Source organism: Thalassophryne amazonica, unplaced genomic scaffold, assembly GCF_902500255.1.
Source record: "Thalassophryne amazonica unplaced genomic scaffold, fThaAma1.1, whole genome shotgun sequence".
Lineage (NCBI taxonomy): Eukaryota > Metazoa > Chordata > Actinopteri > Batrachoidiformes > Batrachoididae > Thalassophryne > Thalassophryne amazonica.
Genome location: NW_022986543.1, coordinates 9202 through 30723, shown reverse-complemented (window position 1 = coordinate 30723; position 21522 = coordinate 9202). Strand labels below are relative to the sequence as shown.

The following is a 21522-nucleotide window of genomic DNA, read 5'->3' as shown; positions in this document are numbered from 1 at the left end:
TCTGTGTGTTTGTGTGTGTGTGTGTTTATGTATTTGTGTATGTGTGTATTTGTATATTGAGGTGTGTGTCTGTGTGTGTGTTTCTGTGTGTTTGAGTGTGTGTGTGTTTATGTGTGTATTTGTGTAGGTCTGTATCTGTGTGCGTGTGTTTCTGTGTGTATTTTATGTTCATGTGTGTATTTGTGTTTGTTGATGTGTGTTTCTGTATGTTTGTGTTTTGATGTGTATTTGTGTGTGTTAATGTGTGTGTGTGTTTCTGTGTTTGTGTGTATTTGTGTGTATTTTTTGTGTGTGAGTATTTCTGTGTTAGTGTGTGTGTTTATGTGTGTAATTGTGTATGTGTGTGTATTTGTGTGTTTGTTGATGTGTGTGTGTGAGTATTTCTGTGTGTTTATGTATTTGTGTATGTGTGTATTTGTGTGTGTTGATGTGTGTGTGTTTCTGTGTGTTTGAGTGTGTGTGTTTATGTGTCTATTTGTGTGTTGATGTGTGTGTGTGTGTGTGTTTCTGTAAATCCAAAAAATGTGGGATTCTGTGTTCCACGTGACCTTTGACCCGTGAATGGGATGAGCTGATGGTCTTACCTGAAAAGTTTCTGGTGGCCAGCATAGTTGTTAAAATTGCTCCCTGAAAGACAACAAACACCAGCAAATACAGAATGAAGCAGATAAAACATGAGCAAAACATAACGAAAATAAAAGAATGATTTAAAATAAACTTTTTAAAGTTTTGTTTTATTTATTTTCATCAAGGTCATGAGCACCATGATGACAATGTCATCGGCAAGCTGAACGCAGATATTGTGAGGGGGCGGCGTCTCTGACTTTCATGTGAATTCTGCTGTTCCTCAGGGATAGGTTGTGGATCCAGCACTATTCTTGCATAGACCAGGCATTGGACTGGAGGTGGGACTTAGTTTCAGGAGTGTATCTGCATGAAAGTTTTGAACATTCACAGCAGGGACATTCCAATTTCTGGGTCCTTGAGATCCAGAGATGCCTGGGAAGCTCTTAGGGAGTGATGAGGTCAAGGGTCAGAGGTGTTTGGTGATGCTGATATCTTTGAATGAGAATGAAGGTCCTAGTCTTTAGGGTCCTGGTGCTTCCTGCCTGGTTGTCAGACTTGGACTCTAACCAGTGAGCTAAAGCCCCTTTCACACCGGGCCCACTTCGAGTTGGGTCGTGCGGCGTCATGACCACACCACATGGAAGCAACCTAGTGCTGAGACAATGTAGCTCAACACCACAACAGCGCGAGGGATGCAAAGGACAAAGCGGATTGGACGCCAAAAGTTAAACATGTTTAATTTTTTTGCATCCTGTGCTCGACGCAGAAAGGAAGTGGTTTCAGCGCAGGTCAGGGCAACACAACGGTACTCAACGTGACTGGAAGCCACACCCTCACAATACAACGTTACCCAACGCCAATTTATGATTCCTGCTGTGTTCCATTGTTCCCCAAGTATAAATCACACAGGATTGTTTTTATACCGTGTACACAATGCAGTAAAACTTCACACTCAAAGAGAGCACAGAAAAAAAATGCGGACTGCTGCTGCAGCTCCTCTCTCTTAAATTCTCTCAGAAATGTGTTTAAATAAAGTCATAAAAGTCCTGCTCACAGACTGATTGCCAGAGATCCAGTATAACTCCAGACATCACCACATTTACTCACAGACGGTTCGTTCACACGCATGCCAGAATGCAGCTTGCGATCAAAGGAGGAAAGATAAACTATAACAGAACTCAGAGCGCAGACCTGCAGCTCAGCACAAGAACAAATATAAACTAGAAGAGAAGTCAGAGTGCACAGTCTGTCTGCAGCCAAACTGTGCACTCTGATTTCTCTGTGCAGAGGACCTGCAGCCAGACTCTGCGTCCTCACCTCCTCTCTGACCCCTGCTGCGCGCACCTGACATAGACATTCCTGCGTCGTCATGACGCCACAGGAAGCAACTCGAAGCAGGAAGCTTAAGGTGAGGACTGGATGTCTCTGGTCCCAGGTCTCTGTGGAGGATCTTTTGGTCCTGCTGGAATGACTTTGTGTCCAATGAACGGTTACTTAGTGAGACTCAGATGAGGAGGATCAGAGACAGAGTGTCCAGGGTGGGATGAGTCCTTTAGGATGGTGTTGGCTCTCCTCAGACAGCAGTGTTGTGATGTAACAAAGTAGAAATACTTTGTTACTGTACTTAATTAGAATTTTGGCATATCTGTACTTATTTCGTTATTTACATTTCTGGTGACTTTTATTCCGATACATTTCCCTTAAACATCTTTGTTACTCGTTACTACAATATAAAAGTGGGAGAAATTTGATTGGGCAATGCCTGTGGTGAAAGTCAGCCAGAGCGCAGCTGTACGGCGGGCAGTGATACAGTGATCCAGTGATATAGCTGACCACTGTGGTGTCATCTGCATACTTAATGAAGGTGGACGGGGTGCAGTCAGAGGTGTAGAGGGTGAAGAGCAGGGGGCTCAGCACGCAGCCTTGAGGTGAACCAGTGCTGAGTGTGAGAGCTGTGGATATGTGGGGACCAATCCTGACTCTCTGTGAGCCATCTGACAGAAAGTCCCTAATCCAAAGACCTGTGGACTGAGGTAGACTGAGGTTCAGCAGGTTCCTCACGAGGCCACAGGGGAGGATGGTGTTGAATGCTGAACTATAATCCACAAAGAGAAAACAGGCGTAGTTACACTGTTGGTCCAGATGGGTCAGTGCGGTGTGGAGGGCAGAGGTCACAGCATCCTCTGTTGACCTATTGACCTTGTAAGTGACTTGGTTTGGGTCTGAAGTGGAGGTTACATGATGGAATGGCATGATGTGACCTTTAACCAGTTTGTCAAAACACTTCATCACCACCGGTGTGAGTGCTGAGGCTGGTTATGGGGATTTCTTGGGTCGGGGGACTATGGTGGAGGTCTTCAGGCGTGACGGGACGGCAGACTGTGTCAATGTCAATGTCAATGTCAAATTTATTTATATAGCACATTTAATACAGAAATACTGCCCAGAGTGTTGCACACACCCAAAAGATAATAATAGTAATAATTAAAAACAACATGAACAAAATGACTAAAATAATGATCACAACCAAATCAGAAATCGACTAGCTTGAGTCGAAGGCCAGCTCAAACAAGTAAGTTTTTAACAAAGGCTTGAAGATGTTTAAAGACGGGGCCATACAAACATGCGAAGGAAGCCCGTTCCAGAGCCTCGGAGCCGCCACTGAAAATGCACGGCCTCCCCTGGTTTTCATCCAGGATCTCGGCACTTCCAGAGTCAGCCGATCTCATAGTTCGACCTGGAGCATGAACCGACAGAAGCTCGGAGAGGTAGGAGGGAGCCAATCCATTTAAACATTTAAAAACCAACAACAACAACTTAAAATGAATCCTGTAACTGACTGGAAACCAGTGGAGAGAGGCCAGTACAGGAGTTATGTGGTCCCGCTGCAGCGTTTTGGACCAAGTGCAGATGATGAATGGACATTTGATGTAGCCCACAGTACAGAGAGTTACAATAGTCCAAACAACAGGTGATAAAAGCATGAACCACTCTCTCCAAGACAGACCGAGGCAAATAACTTTTAACTTTACCCAGGAGACGAAGCTGAAAAAAGCTAGACGTGATTACAGAGTAAATTTGCTTTTCAAATTTAAAAGAACTGTCAAAGATGACACCAAGATTCCTTACAGACTGGTGGCAGTGGTTACTCAGCGAGCCCAGAGCAGTGGCATCAAATAAGTTCCCAAATACCACAATCTCGGTTTTATAGTCATTCAGATTGAGACAGTTATGGGTCATCCAGTCCTTCACTTCCTTCAAACAATTATTCAGAATTTTAAAATTGTCTCTGCCCGGGCACAGTGGAAGATAAATTTGCAGATCATCTGCAAAGCAGTGAAAAAAAATATTTTCTAAAAACTGACCCAAGTGGCAGCATATACAGAGAAAACAGTAAAGGGCCCAAAATGGAACCCTGTGGTACTCCGCATTTAATTGGGGCAACATCAGACGAATAAGGGCCAAGGCGCACAGCAAACGACCGATTTTCCAAATAGGATGTAAACCAACGTAAGGCAGTGCCTTTAATGCCAACATGGTTTTCAAGGTGCAACAGCAGAATGTTATGGTCAACTGTGTCAAACGCTGCAGTTAAATCTAAAAGAATTAAAACAATGGAATGACCAGAATCAACAGTTAAAATTAAGTCATGTCAGGGAGCGGTTGAAGATTTTAGTGAAAATCCCAGCAAGCGGGTCTGCACAGTCTGTCAGCACCCATCCGGAGACGCCGTCGGGTCCCGGTGCTTTGCGTGACACTGACAATGTGAGAGAACATCAGCTACCAATCAATCGATCAATGTCCTTTATTGAACCAGGTAAAAACTCATTGAGATTAAAACCTCTTTTTCAAGAGTGACCTGGCCAAGACGGCAGCACAGAACAGATCACAGCAAACACACAGAACACACAGTCTCAGCTTCACACCCTGTAGACAAACAAGATCCAACTGAGCTCATCTCTCTGTCTTTATCATTGTCTTAAACTTCCCAGAGATACAAGATGTGTCCATTTCAAGTCCGTCTGCACGTCTCCAGGTAGACACGCAGAAAATTTGAAAGCCTTTTTGCCCAGTTTGCTTCTGACTCTCGGGACCTGCATCTGTATGATGTCCTGAGAGCTCAGGACATCATACAGCTGAGGATTCTACACGTGTGAGAACAAATATGTGGTCAAAAGTCCAAGAATAGATTTAAAATAAAAGTCAACTGCCACATTTAGTCCATGTGGTGTTTCTTTGGACATGATCCAGCACGCAAGTGTCTCAGCGACCCCAGAGACCAGGACATGTCCACCTTTCACCTTGTTCATCTCAGCGGTTTCACTGCCTTTGTGACCTCACCATCATTTGGTGGTTTGCAGGTGACACATAAATCTTGTCAGTGGAGATGTCCAGCATCCAGCAGGAGGACCAGCCAGATACAACTGCTCAAAGTGACGGTATGGCAGAGACATCTGCTTCCACCCTGCAGTGGGACGAGGTGTTGGTTTAGTGGAATGAACTGCTTTGATACCTCTGTAAGGAGGTCGAGGGTCACTGGACCACAGATGGTGAGTCACCTGATCACTGGTTCATCATCAAATGTCTCTTTGTCCAGTCTCAGGACCATCAAGCCTGAACTATGAGTCCTGTGGATGATATTCAGATCTAAAATTATTCGAAGGCTTTACTCTCACTGTCTGTAGCAGCTAAATAAACTCCGACTGTAGGACACGCCTCCTAACCGCAGATGCTCTCTCTTAGACACGCCTCCTAACCCCAGCTGTGCTCTCTGAGACACACCTCCTAATGCTGGCTGTGCTCTCTTAGACACGCCTCCTAATGCTGGCTGTGCTCTCTTAGACACGCCTCCTAACCCCAGCTACAATCTCTTAGACACGCCTCCTAACCCCAGCTGTGCTCTCTGAGATACGCCTCCTAATCCTGGCTGTGCTCTCTTAGACACGCCTCCTAACCCCAGCTGCTCTCTCTTAGACACGCCTCCTAATCCTGGCTGTGCTCTCTTAGACACGCCTCCTAACCCCAGCGGTGCTCTCTGAGACACGCCTCCTAACGCCAGCTACTCTCTCTTAGACACGCCTCCTAACCCCAGCGGTGCTCTCTGAGACACGCCTCCTAACGCCAGCTACTCTCTCTTAGACACGCCTCCTAACCCCAGCTGTGCTCTCTGAGACACGCCTCTTAATCCTGGCTGTGCTCTCTGAGACACACCTCCTAACCCCAGCTGTGCTTTCTGAGACACGCCTCCTAACGCCAGCTGCTCTCTCTAAGACACGCCTCCTAACCCCAGATGCTCTCTCTAAGACACGCCTCCTAATCCTGGCTGTGCTGTCTTAGACACGCCTCCTAACCCTGGCTGCTCTCTGTGGGACACGCCCCTCAGCCTATGATTACATCGCTGTTTCTCAGTGGGGGAGTGGCATGCAGCGAGAAAGGATTTCCTGGTTTGTCTCGTCTGACTGTTCGGTAAATCATGTGATCAATCAAAGTGTTGGTGACCCCTGTGTGACCCCAGTGTACCTTGAGTTTCCGCCGGGCGTTGAACTTCTTGAGGCATTCAACCGTCTCCTGTCTGTGCATACATGACGCCACGGTGGAACGGTGCTGAGGGACAGGAGTCAGAATCATCATCATCACTGACGAGGGTGCAGGCTGAGAGGTTAAAGGTCAGACCAACTTACCGAGATCCAGGGGTGTTTGAGGGCCTCAGCGGCAGTGATGCGTTTTGCGGGGTTGATAGTCAACATTTTATTGATCAGGTCCTTTGCTTCAGGAGTCACTGTGTCCCACTCAGGAGAAGGAAACTGGGATAAAAGGAAAGGAAACATGAAGGAGAGGAGAAAGCAGTAAAGGAGGCCAGGAGACAAGGAGTTAAACCGGAGATAATCTGAGCGACAGCACGTCAGCGTAATGACACAACGTGATGGTTCGACTTTTGTTTCTAAGTTAATTTAATTTCTGTGCCATCACAGCACCCCCTGTTGTCCTGTAAGGCACCTGACATCCTGAAGCTAAAAAAACACTCATGTCCTGGAACATTTAAGACACCCTGCCGAGTCCTGCTTCATCCTGGAACCAGTCTGAGTCTCAGTCCCCACACGACCTCAGCAGACTTACGTCGTAGGCGCCGGCCTTTATCTGCTGATAAAGACGATGCTGATCTTCATCCCAGAACGGAGGATAACCGACCAGTAGGATGTAGAGAATCACACCTGAAAGAAGCACAAAGTCCACGTGAGGAGAGCGAGTGCGACAAATGCACACACACCAACACAACGAGGACACACTGACCGCAGGCCCACAGGTCCACCGCTTTCCCGTACGGGTCCTTCCTCAGAACCTCTGGAGACAGATACCCTGGAGTCCCCGCAAAGCCTGAGAACACACACACACACACGCACACACACACACACACAGACACACTCACAAACACACAAAAACAGACACACATATGCACACACACTCACAAACACACAGACACACGTACACGTACACACACACACACACACACACACACACACACACACACACACACACACACACACACACACACACACACACAGAGACACACTCACAAACACACAGACACACGTACACACACACACACACACACACACACACACACACACACACACACACACACACACACACACACACACACACACAGACACACTCACAACACACAGACACACAAAAACAGACACACACATACACAGACAGACTGTAAATAAATTTGACTCGAGGTCAAAGAACACCATGTTCAAAGTTTTTTATTGACTTCAATAGTATTCTGTATTAGTATTACTGTATTTCTGTAACGTACTGTAACTGCAGTACTCTCATGTAGCATGACATTAACAGGTTTTTTTTAATTGCTGTAGTATTGTAAAACTGCAGTATTTTGATCTCTGGAGTCTTACCAAACCAGGCCTGCTGGTCTCCCTCCACCTCGATGGCCAAACCAAAGTCGGCCAGTTTGACCGCAGCCCCTTTGGACTTGGACGCCAGCAGCAGGTTCTCCGGCTGCAGACAAAGACAGGACACGAGCTAAATGCTAATGCTGCCTCAGGGTTACAGGAGTCACAGTAGCAACGCTAACTGCTAATGCTGCCTCAGGGTTACAGGAGTCACAGTAGCAACGCTAACTGCTAATGCTGCCTCAGGGTTACAGGAGTCACAGTAGCAACGCTAACTGCTAATGCTGCCTCAGGGTTACAGGAGTCACAGTAGCAACGCTAACTGCTAATGCTGCCTCAGGGTTACAGGAGTCACAGTAGCAACGTTAACTGCTAATGCTGCCTCAGGGTTACAGGAGTCACAGTAACAACGCTAACTGCTAATGCTGCCTCAGGGTTACAGGAGTCACAGTAGCAACATTAACTGCTAATGCTGCCTCAGGGTTCAGGAGTCACAGTAACAACGCTAAATGATAACGCTGGGTGATAGGAGTCAGGGTAACAATGCTAACTGCTGATTCTGCCTCTGGGTTATAGGAATCAGGGTAACAATGCTCACTGCTAACGCTGGGTTATAGGAGTCAGGGTAACAATGCTAAATGCTAATTCTTCCTTTGGGTTATAGGAGTCAGAGTAACAATGCTAGCTGTTAACGCTGGATTATAGGAGTCAGGGTAACAATGCTAACTGCTAATTCTGCCTCTGGGTTATAGGAGTCAGAGTAACAATGCTCACTGCTAACGCTGGGTTATAGGAGTCAGGGTAACAATGCTAGCTGTTAATGCTGGGTTATAGGAGTCAGGGTAACAATGCTAATTGCTAATTCTGCCTCTGGGTTATAGGAGTCAGGGTAACAATGCTAACTCCTACCGCTGGTTTATAGGAGTCAGGGTAACAATGCTAACTGCTAACGCTGGGTTATAGGAGTCAGGGTAACAATGCTAACTGCTAACACTGGGTTATAGGAGTCAGGGTAACAATGCTAACTGCTAACGCCGGGTTATAGGAATCAGGGTAACAATGCTAACTGCTAATTCTGCCTCTGGGTTATAGGAGTCAGGGTAACAATGCTAACTGCTAACGCTGGTTTATAGGAATCAGGGTAACAATGCTAACTGCTAACGCTGGGTTATAGGAGTCAGGGTAACAATGCTAACTGCTAATTTTGCCTCTGATTTATAGGAGTCAGGGTAACAATGCTAACTGCTAACGCTGGCTTATAGGAATCAGGGTAACAATGCTAACTGCTAACGCTGGGTTATAGGAGTCAGGGTAACAATGCTAACTGCTAATTTTGCCTCTGATTTATAGGAGTCAGGGTAACAATGCTAACTGCTAATTCTGCCTCTGGGTTATAGGAGTCAGGGTAACAACACTAACTGCTAACGCTGGGTTATAGGAGTCAGGGTAACAGTGCTAACTGCTAATTCTACCTCTGGGTTAAAGGAGTCAGGGTAACAATGTTAACTGCTAACGCTGGCTTATAGGAATCAGGGTAACAATGCTAACTGCTAACGCTGGGTTATAGGAGTCAGGGTAACAATGCTAACTGCTAACGCTGGCTTATAGGAGTCAGGGTAACAATGCTAACTGCTAATGCTGAGTTATAGGAGTCAGGGTAACAATGCTAACTGCTAATTCTGCCTCTGATTTATAGGAGTCAGTGTAACAATGCTAACTGCTAATTCTGCCTCTGGGTGATAGGAGTCAGGGTAACAAAGCTAACTGCTAACACCGGGTTATAGGAGCCAGGGTAACAACGCTAACTGCTAACGCCGGGTTATAGGAGCCAGGGTAACAACGCTAACTGCTAACGCCGGGTTATAGGAGTCAGGGTAACAACGCTAACTGCTAACGCTGGGTTGTAGGAGTCAGGGTAACAATGCTAACTGCTAATTCTACCTCTGGGTTATAGGAGTCAGGGTAACAATGCTAACTGCTAATGCTGGGTTACAGGAGTCAGGGTAATAACGCTAACTGCTAACACTATCTCTGATTTGTGTTTTAGTCGCTGCTCACGTCCCTTGTGTGACTCTGTGTCCATCCGGAGGACATTTTCAGCTTCTTGGTTGGGTTGCAATTTGACACTTTACCACTAGGTGTCAGCAAAACCACCTGCTTCTTTTGTTTAGTTTACTTAATCAATAAAAAGTTAACAGTTAACATGTCATGTTGCAACAAAGGTCATGACCTTTATTTTGGGGACCAAGCTGTCAAAACAGTCAGATTTTTATCTGTCTCTTTGTATCCGAGTCTGTGATGTTTGTAGCAAAACCCACCTTCAGATCTCTGTGGACCACGCCCATCTGGTGACAGTGTAGCACCGCCTCCAATATCTGCTGAATACAGTGACTGTTCAGAGAGAGGTCAAAGGTCAGAAAGTGTCACAGTTCAGCATACCTTTCATGAAAATAAATAAAGAAATAATGATGTTTCTGTATGTTGTAGAGTGCACTTGAACAGCAGGGGGCAGTGTGGTGCTGTCTGTTAGCACTCAGCTTGTGCACGTGTCTCCAACACACAGATGATCCTTTTTGGGGGTTGGCAGCGGGATTAATGATTCAGCCGCCATCAAATAATGCCATGAATTCCTGTGTGTGCTCTCTGGAGGCATGGTGGCCAAGTGGTTTGTGCGAAAAGTTCCTGGTTCAAGCCCCACCCCTGCCACAATTTCCCTGTGGAATTTGGAGTTGCGTCAAAATGCCAAATCAACATGCAGATCCACGTAGGATTAGCTGTGGCAATCGCGAGTGAAAAAAAACTTATTTGGGCTCTATGTTGGAGGAACGGAGGTAGAGTTTTCTCTTTGGGAGATGCTGAGGGCTCGTCCACTGCTGGCGGTCCGACAGCGCGTCTAAACCAGAACATGAACCTGACCTTCCTGTATCTGCAGGAAACCTACACGTTTTATTGGCATCCGTATGGACAACATCAGGAACCTAAACATGTGACTCCAACAACCCGCTGTGTTCAGATGTGTGTGATTTAACAATGTGACTGATGTAAGATCACAACATGGTGTCTGTCAATCAAAACAATTAACATCTTCAGTCTCTGCATCCGGCAAGTGTTCACAGGACCAGTAAAAGACACCTGAAGGACTGTCAGACCAGGAGAAACAAAATTCTCTAGTCTGATGAGACAAAGACTGAACTCTTTGGCATCATGTATGGAGAAAACCAGGCACCATCCCTACAGTGAAGCATGGTGGTGGCAGCATCATGCTGTGGGGATGCTTTTCAGCAGCAGAAACTGGGAGACTAGTCAGGATTGAGGGAAAGATGAATGCAAAGCAAAGTATAGAGACATCCTGGATGAAAACCTGCTCCAGAGCGCTCTTGACCTCAGACTGGGGCGACGGTTCATCTTTCAGCAGGACAATGACCCTAAACACACAGCCAAGATATCAAAGGAGTGTCTTCAGGACAATTCTGTGAATGTCCTTGAGTGGCCCAGCCAGAGCCCAGACCTGAACCCGACTGAACATCTCTGGAGAGATCTGAAAATGGCTGTGCACCGATGCTCCACATCCAACCTGATGGAGCTTGAGAGGTGCTGCAAAGAGGAATGGACCAAACTGCCCAAAGATAGGTGCACCAAGCTTGTGACATGATATTCAAGAAGACTTGAGGCTGAAATTGCTGCCAAAAGGTGCATCAACAAAGTGTTGAGCAAAGGGTGTGAATACTTATGGACATTGGATTTCTGAGCTTTTTTACTTTTAATAAATTTGCAAAAGAAAAAAAGTTTTTCATGTTGTCATTATGGGGTGTTGTGATGAATGTCATCCATTTTAGAATAAGACTGTAACATAAGAAAATGTGGATAAAGATGTCAACATACTGTAAGACAGACAGCCAGACAGCTTTTGGTACCTGGCGTCTGCTTCGCTGTAGTACTCTCTGGCCACGATGTCCTCGAACAGCTCTCCACCTGTAACCCTGAACAAAGTGTTAGTTGGCAGACAGTGAGACAGCGGCGGGTCAGCTGATGGACGGATGCAGCGATGTGGACTCACAGGTCAAAGATCAGGTAGTGATGTGCCTCTTCTGAGATGCTGTCATGGAGCCGAACTGAGGAAAGATTTAGAAAACATTCATCACCATTTCAGCAACAACGTAGCGGATGATTTCAGCGCGGCTCCTTCCTGTTTCCTCACAGCATCAGAGCTCCGTCCACAGACTGACAGCTGGATTAAACATGTTCACGAGCAATGCGCATGCATGTGCACATGCACACCGTGCTCTGACTGCAACCTTGATATTGAAAGTTTATCATTTGAAATAAATGCATATTCCTGAAATGTCCAGCAGATGGCAGCACAGCACATACTGTGTTCCTGAAGAACAACAAATGATGTGAAATACAGATTGAAAGCAGAAAAAGATGACAGCTTAAAGGAACGGAAATATTGTCTCTGCCATATCAAAGCATTATTAATCCAGGAACGAACATATCGAAGCATTATTAATCAGGTCACTAATGTTTTGGAGCATTATTAATCCCTGCATTGCTGTATCAAAGCATTATTAATTTGGTTACTAACATATCGAAGCATTATTAATCCTGTCACTGCCATATCAAAGCATTATTAATCTGGTCACTAATGTTTCGGAGCATTATTAATCTCAGCACTGCTGTATCAAAGCATTATTAATCTGGTTACTAACATATCAAAGCATTATTAATCCTCTCACTAACCTTTCAAAGCATTATTAATCTGGTCATTAACGTATCAAAGCATTATTAATCTGGTCACTAACATATCGAAGCATTATTAATCCTGTCACTGCCATATCAAAGCATTATTAATCTGGTCACTAACATATCGAAGCATTATTAATCCTGTCACTGCCATATCAAAGCATTACAAATCCAGTCACTAACGTATCAAAGCATTATTAAACTGGTCACTAACGTATCAAAGCATTATTAAGATGTCACTAACATATCAAAGCATTATTAAACTGGTCACTAACGTATCTGGGCATTATTAATCTGGTCACTAACATATCGAAGCATTAATAAACCGGTCAATAACGTATCAAGGCATTATTAATGTGGTCATTATTAAACCGGTCACTAACGTATCAAAGCATTATTAAACCGGTCACTAACGTATCAAAACATTATTAATCTGTCACTAACATACTGAAGCATTATTAAACTGGTCACTAACGTATCTGAGCATTATTAATCTGGTCAGTAACATATCAAAGCATTATTAAACTGGTCACTAATGTATCAAAGCATTATTAAACCAGTCACTAACATATCAAAGCATTATTAATCTGTCACTGACATATCAAAGCATTATTAAACCGGTCACTAATGTTTCGGAGCTGTTGTGTGGGTAGCCAGAAGAGGAGGTACTGCTGGCCCACCACCAGAGGGCGCCCTGCCTGAAGTGCGGGCTTCAGGCACGAGAGGGCGCTGCCGCCACGGACACAACCGGGAGTGACAGCTGTCACACATCAACTCATGACAGCTGTCACCCATCATTTCATCACTCTATAAAAGCTGGATGTCATCTCCACCTCGCTGCCGAGATATCATCTACCTGTGAAGGTAATTCTCTGCTAAACTGAAAACATTGACTAACAGTCTGAACTTCTTTGCAGCCGTTTTCCTGTAAGTGTTTCCTTATCTGTGGATTGGCGTTTGGTGTGATCAGCGACGGCTTCGCTTCACCCCCCAACCAGATAAGTGGTTGACAGGAGCTGCACGTGTGTGTGATTAGAGGTGGAGGTGACTTTCCACCTTCTGACTGTTTTTGTTACTGGGTGTGTGCACACACCCACATCTCACTGTTTGTGCTCCTCGCCAGCAGTACCAGATCCGACAGTCGGGGACGGTGATCACCTGGGAATTCGGGACTTGGCGGCTCCAGTATTCTCCAGGTTCTGTGGCGGTGGAAATCGTGTGGTTCCGGCTCTTATCAGGACAGACGTCTTCTATCCTCGAGCCTGCCCACACGTCACCTTGGTGTATTGACTGCTGTCAGATTCTGTGATTGTGTCATCGTTGTGCACATTCACAACATTAAATTGTTACCTTTTGGCTCATCTATTGACCGTTCATTTGCGCCCCCTGTTGTGGGTCCGTGTCACTACACTTTCCCCAACAGGAGCATTATTAATCTCAGCACTGCTGTATCAAAGCATTATTAATCCTGTCCCTAACCTTTCAAAGCATTATTAATCTGGTCATTAACGTATCGAAGCATTATTAATCTGCTCACTGCCATATCAAAGCATTATTAATCTGGTCACTAACATATTGAAGCATTATTAATACTGTCACTAACATATCAAAGCATTATTAAACCGGTCACTAACGTATCAAAGCATTATTAATCTGGTCACTAACATATCGAAGCATTATTAAACCGGTCACGAAAGTATCAAAGCATTATTAAACCGGTCACTAACGTATCAAAGCATTATTAATCTTCTCACTAACATATCGAAGCATGAATAAACCGGTCAATAACGTATCAAGGCATTATTAATGTGGTCACTAACATATCGAAGCTTTATTAAACCGGTCACTAATGTAGCAAAGCACTATTAAACCGGTCACTAACGTATCAAAGCATTATTAATCTGTCACTAACATATCGAAGCATTATTACACTGGTCACTAACGTATCTGAGCATTATTAAACTGGTCACTAACATATAGAAGCATTAATAAACCGGTCAATAACGTATCAAAGCATTATTAAACGGGTCACTACCATATCAAAGCATTATTAATCTGTCACTAACATATCAAAGCATTATTAAACCGGTCACTAACGTATCTGAGCATTATTAATCTGGTCACTAACATATCGAAGCATTATTAATCCTGTCACTGCCATGTCAAAGCATTACAAATCCAGTCACTAACGTATCAAAGCATTATTAATCTGGTCACTAACATATTGAAGCATTATTAAACCGGTCACTAACGTATCAAAGCATTATTAAACCGGTCACTATCGTATCAAAGCATTATTAATCTGGTCACTAACATATTGAAGCATTATTAAACCGGTCACTAACATATCAAACCATTATTAATCTGTCACTAACATATCGAAGCATTATTACACTGGTCACTAACGTATCTGAGCATTATTAATCTGGTCACTAACATATTGAAGCATTATTAAACCGGTCACTAACGTATCAAAGCATTATTATACCGGTCACTAACGTATCAAAGCATTATTAATCTGGTCACTAACGTATCGAAGCATTATTAATCCTGTCACTGCCATGTCAAAGCATTACAAATCCAGTCACTAACATATCAAAGCATTATTAATCCTGTTACTGCCATATCAAAGCATTATTAAACCGGTCACTAACGTATCAAAGCATTATTAATCTGGTCACTAACATATCGAAGCATTATTAAACCGGTCACTAACATATCAAAGCAGTATTAAACCAGTCACTAACGTATCAAAGCATTATTAAACCGGACACTAACATATCAAAGCATTATTAATCTGTCACTAACATATCGAAGCATTATTAAACCGGTCACTAACGTATCTGAGCATTATTAATCTGGTCACTAACATATGTCACTGCCATATCAAAGCATTATTAATCTGGTCACTAACATATCAAAGAATTATTAATCCTGTCACTGCCATATCAAAGTATTATTAATCTGGTCACTAACATATCAAAGCATTATTAATCTGGTCACGAACATATCAAAGCATTATTAATCCTGTCACTGCCATATCAAAGCATTATTAAACTGTCACTAATGTATCAAAACATTATTAATCTGGTCACTAACATATCAAAGCATTATTAAACCGGTCACTAACATATCGAAGCAGTATTAAACCGGTCACTAACGTATCAAAGCATTATTAATCTGGTCACTAACATATCGAAGCATTATTAAACCGGTCACTAACGTATCTGAGCATTATTAATCTGGTCACTAACATATGTCACTGCCATATCAAAGCATTATTAATCTGGTCACTAACATATCAAAGCATTATTAATCCTGTCACTGCCATATCGAAGCAGTATTAAACCGGTCACTAACGTATCAAAGCATTATTAATCTGGTCACTAACATATAGAAGCATTATTAAACTGGACACTAACGTATCAAAGCATTATTAATCTGGTCACTAACATATTGAAGCATTATTAAAACGGTCACTAACATATCAAAGCATTATTAAACCTGTCACTAACATATCAAACCATTATTAATTTGGTTACTAACATATCGAAGCATTATTAATCCTGTCACCACAATATCAAAGCATTACAAATCCAGTCAATAACGTATCAAAGCATTATTAAACCGGTCACTAACGTATCAAAACATTATTAATCGGGTCAATAACATATTGAAGCATTATTAAACCGGTCACTAACGTATCAAAGCATTATTAAACCGGTCACTAACATATCGAAGCATTAATAAACTGTTCAATAACGTATCAAAGCATTATTAAACTGGTCCCTAAAGTATCTGAGCATTATTAAACAGGTCACTAATGTATCAAAGCATTATTAAACCAGTCACTAACATATCAAAGCATTATTAATCCTGTCACTGCCATATCAAAGCATTATTAATCTGGTCACTAACATATCGAAGCATTATTAATCCTGTCACTGCCATATCAAAGCATTATTAATCTGGTCACTAACATATCGAAGAATTATTAATCATGTCACTGCCATATCAAAGCATTATTAATCTGGTCACTAACATATTGAAGCATTATTAAACCGGTCACTAACGTATCAAAGCATTATTAAACCGGTCACTAATGTATCAAAGCATTATTAATCTGGTCACTAACATACTGAAGCATTATTAAACCGGTCACTAACATATCAAACCATTATTAATTTGGTTACTAACATATCGAAGCATTATTAATCCTGTCACTGCCATATCAAAGCATTACAAATCCAGTCAATAACGTATCAAAGCATTATTATACCGGTCACTAACGTATCAAAGCATTATTAATCTGGTCACTAACGTATCGAAGCATTATTAAACCGGTCACGAACGTATCAAAACATTATTAAACCAGGCACTAACGTATCAAAGCATTATTAATCTGTCACTAACATATCGAAGCATTATTAAACTGGTCACTAACATATCTGAGCATTATTAATCTGGTCACTAACATATCGAAGCATTATTAAACCGGTCACTAATGTATCAAAGCATTATTAAACTAGTCACTAACATATTAAAGCATTATTAATCTGTCACTAACATATCAAAGCATTATTAAACCGGTAACTAATGTTTCAGAGCATTATTAATCTCAGCACTGCTGTATCAAAGCATTATTAATCTGGTTACTAACATATCAAAGCATTATTAATCCTGTCACTAATGTTTCGGAGCATTATTAATCTCAGCACTGCTGTATCAAAGCATTATTAATCCGGTTACTAACATCTCAAAGCATTATTAATACTGTCACTAACCTTTCAAAGCATTATTAATCTGGTCATTAACGTATCAAAGCATTAGTAATCTTGTCACTGCCATATCAAAGCATTATTAATCTGGTCACTAACATATTGAAGCATTATTAATCCTGTCACTGCCATATCAAAGCATTGTTAATCTTGTCACTAACATATCAAAGCATTATTAATCTGTCACTAACATATCGAAGCATTATTAATCTGGTCACTAACATATGTCACTGCCATATCAAAGCATTATTAATCTGGTCACTAACATATCGAAGCATTATTAATCCTGTCACTGCCATATCAAAGCATTATTAATCTGGTCACTAACATATCAAAGAATTATTAATCATGTCACTGCCATATCAAAACATTATTAATCTGGTCACGAACATATCAAAGCATTATTAATCCTGTTACTGCCATATCAAAGCATTATTAAACCGATCACTAACGTATCAAACTATTATTAATCTGGTCACTAACATATTGAAGCATTATTAAACCAGTCACTAACATATCGAAGCAGTATTAAACCGGTCACTAACGTATCAAAGCATTATTAATCTGGTCACTAACATATCGAAGCATTATTAAACCGGACACTAACATTTCAAAGCATTATTAATCTGTCACTAACATATCAAAGCATTATTAAACCGGTCACTAATGTATCTGAGCATTATTAATCTGGTCACTAACATATGTCACTGCCATATCAAAGCATTATTAATCTGGTCACTAACATATCAAAGCATTATTAATCCTGTCACTGCCATATCAAAGCATTATTAATCTGGTCACTAACATATTGAAGCATTATTAATCCTGTCACTGCCATATCAAAGCATTATTAATCCGGTCACTAACATATCGAAGCATTATTGATCTGGTCACGAACATATCAAAGCATTATTAATCCTGTCACTGCCATATCAAAGCATTATTAAACCGTTACTAACGTATCAAAGCATTATTAATCTGGTCACTAATATATCGAAGCATTATTAAACCGGTCACTAACATATGGAAGCAGTATTAAACCGGTCACTAACATATCGAAGCAGTATTAAACCGGTCACTAACGTATCAAAGCATTATTAATCTGGTCACTAACATATCAAAGCATTATTAAACCGGACACTAACATATCAAACCATTATTAATCTGTCACTAACATATCGAAGCATTATTAAACCGGTCACTAACGTATCTGAGCATTATTAATCTGGTCACTAACATATGTCACTGCCATATCAAAGCATTATTAATCTGGTCACTAACATATCGAAGCATTATTAATCATGTCACTGCCATATCAAAGCATTATAAATCTGGTCACGAACATATCAAAGCATTATTAATCCTGTCACTGCCATATCAAAGCATTACAAATCCAGTCACTAACGTATCAAAGCATTATTAAACCAGTCACTAACATATCAAAGCATTATTAAACCGGTCACTAACGTATCATAGCATTATTAATCTGGTCACTAACATATTGAGGCATTATTAATCTGGTCACTGCCATATCAAAGCATTATTAATCTGGTCACTAACATATCAAAGCATTATTAAACCGGTCACTAACATATCAAACCATTATTAATTTGGTTACTAACATATTGAAGCATTATTAATCCTGTCATTGGCATATCAAAGCATTACAAATCCAGTCACTAACGTATCAAAGCATTATTAAACCGGTCACTAACGTATCTGAGCATTTTTAATCTGGTCACTAACATATCGAAGCATTATTAAACCGGTCACTAATGTATCAAAGCATTATTAAACCAGTCACTAACTTTTCAAAGCATTATTAATCTGGTCATTAACGTATCGAAGCATTATTAATCTGGTCACTAACATATCATAGCATTATTAATCTGGTCACAAACATATCCAAGCATTATTAATCCTGTCACTGCCATATCAAAGCATTATTAATCTGGTCATTAACATATCAAAGCATTATTAATCCTGTCACTGCCATATCAAAGCATTATTAATCTGGTCACTAACATAACGAAGCATTATTAATCCTGTCACTGCCATATCAAAGCATTATTATTCTGGTCACTAACATATCGAAACATTATTAATCATGTCACTGCCATATCAAAGTATTATTAATCTGGTGATGAACATATCAAAGTATTATTAATCCTGTCACTGCCATATCAAAGCATTATTGAACCGGACACTAACGTATCAAAGCATTATTAAACCGGTCACTAACGTATCAAAGCATTATTAATCTGGTCACTAACATATCGAAGCATTATTAAACCGGTCACTAACGTATCAAAGCATTACTAAACCGGTCACTAACATATCAAACCATTATTAATTTGGTTACTAACATATCGAAGTATTACTAATCCTGTTACTGCCATATCAAAGCATTACAAATCCAGTCACTAACATATCAAAGCATTATTAATTCCACCACTGCTGTATAAAAGCATTATTAATCCAGTCACTAACGTATCAAAGCATTATTATACCGGTCACTAACGTATCAAAGCATTATTAATCTGGTCACTAACATATCGAAGCATTATTAAACCGGTCACTAACATATCGAAGCAGTATTAAACCGGTCACTAACGTATCAAAGCATTATTAATCTGGTCACTAACATATCAAAGCATTATTAAACCGGACACTAACATATCAAACCATTATTAATCTGTCACTAACATATCGAAGCATTATTAAACCGGTCACTAACGTATCTGAGCATTATTAATCTGGTCACTAACATATGTCACTGCCATATCAAAGCATTATTAATCTGGTCACTAACATATCGAAGCATTATTAATCATGTCACTGCCATATCAAAGCATTATTAATATGGTCACGAACATATCAAAGCATTATTAATCCTGTCACTGCCATATCAAAACATTATTAAACCGGTCACTAACGTATCATAGCATTATTAATCTGGTCACTAACATACTGAGGCATTATTAATCTGGTCACTGCCATATCAAAGCATTATTAATCTGGTCACTAACATATCAAAGCATTATTAAACCGGTCACTAACATATCAAACCATTATTAATTTGGTTACTAACATATCGAAGCATTATTAATCCTGTCATTGGCATATCAAAGCATTACAAATCCAGTCATTAACGTATCAAAGCATTATTAAACCGGTCACTAACGTATCTGAGCATTATTAAACCAGTCACTAACATATCAAAGCATTATTAATCCTGTCACTAACTTTTCAAAGCATTATTAATCTGGTCATTAACGTATCGAAGCATTATTAATCTGGTCACTAACATATCATAGCATTATTAATCCTGTCACTGCCATATCAAAGCATTATTAATCTGGTCACAAACATATCCAAGCATTATTAATCCTGTCACTGCCATATCAAAGCATTATTAATCTGGTCATTAACATATCAAAGCATTATTAATCCTGTCACTGCCATATCAAAGCATTATTAATCTGGTCACTAACATATCGAAGCATTATTAATCCTGTCACTGCCATATCAAAGCATTATTATTCTGGTCACTAACATATCGAAACATTATTAATCATGTCACTGCCATAGCAAAGTATTATTAATCTGGTGATGAACATATCAAAGCATTATTAATCCTGTCACTGCCATATCAAAGCATTATTGAACCGGACACTAACGTATCAAAGCATTATTAAACCGGTCACTAACGTATCAAAGCATTATTAATCTGGTCACCAACATATTGAAGCATTATTAAACCGGTCACTAACGTATCAAAGCATTACTAAACCGGTCACTAACATATCAAACCATTATTAATTTGGTTACTAACATATCGAAGTATTACTAATCCTGTCACTGCCATATCAAAGCTTTACAAATCCAGTCACTAACGTATCAAAGCATTATTATACTGGTCACTAATGTATTAAAGCATTATTAATCTGGTCACTAACATATCGAAGCATTACTAAACCGGTCACTAACGTATCTGAGCGTTATTAATCTGGTCACTAACATATCGAAGCATTATTAAACCAGTCACTAATGTATCAAAGCATTATTAAACCGGTCACTAAAATATCAAAGCATTATTAATTCCACCACTGCTGTATCAAAGCATTATTAATCCAGTCACTAACGTATCAAAGCATTATTATACCGGTCACTAACGTATCAAAGCATTATTAATCTGGTCACTAACATATCGAAGCATGATTAAAGCGGTCACTAACGTATCAAAGCATTATTAAACCGGTCACTAACATATCGAAGCATTATTAAACCGGTCACTAACGTATCTGAGCATTATTAATCTGGTTACTAACATATCGAAGCATTATTAAATCGGTCACTAATGTATCAAAGCATTATTAAACCAGTCACTAACATATCAAAGCATTATTAATCTGTCACTAACATATTGAAGCATTATTAAACTGGTCACTAATGTATCAAAGCATAATTAATCTGGTCACTAACATATCGAAGCATTATTAAACTGGTAACTAACG

The 21522-nt window shown here is 40.8% G+C and overlaps 1 protein-coding gene across 1 annotated transcript; it reads right to left on the bottom strand.

Annotated features, from left to right (window-relative positions):
- Positions 1 to 504: 504 nt before the first annotated feature.
- Positions 505 to 11630, bottom strand: LOC117506283 (calcium/calmodulin-dependent protein kinase type II subunit alpha-like; the record flags this gene model as incomplete). Its single annotated transcript, XM_034165773.1, has 9 exons — positions 505 to 627; positions 6088 to 6171; positions 6249 to 6371; positions 6685 to 6779; positions 6859 to 6942; positions 7488 to 7590; positions 9803 to 9875; positions 11399 to 11464; positions 11542 to 11630. Coding segments are annotated over 9 exons (840 nt in total), but the record flags the coding sequence as incomplete, so codon positions are not given.
- Between the last annotated feature and the right edge of the window lie 9892 nt (positions 11631 to 21522).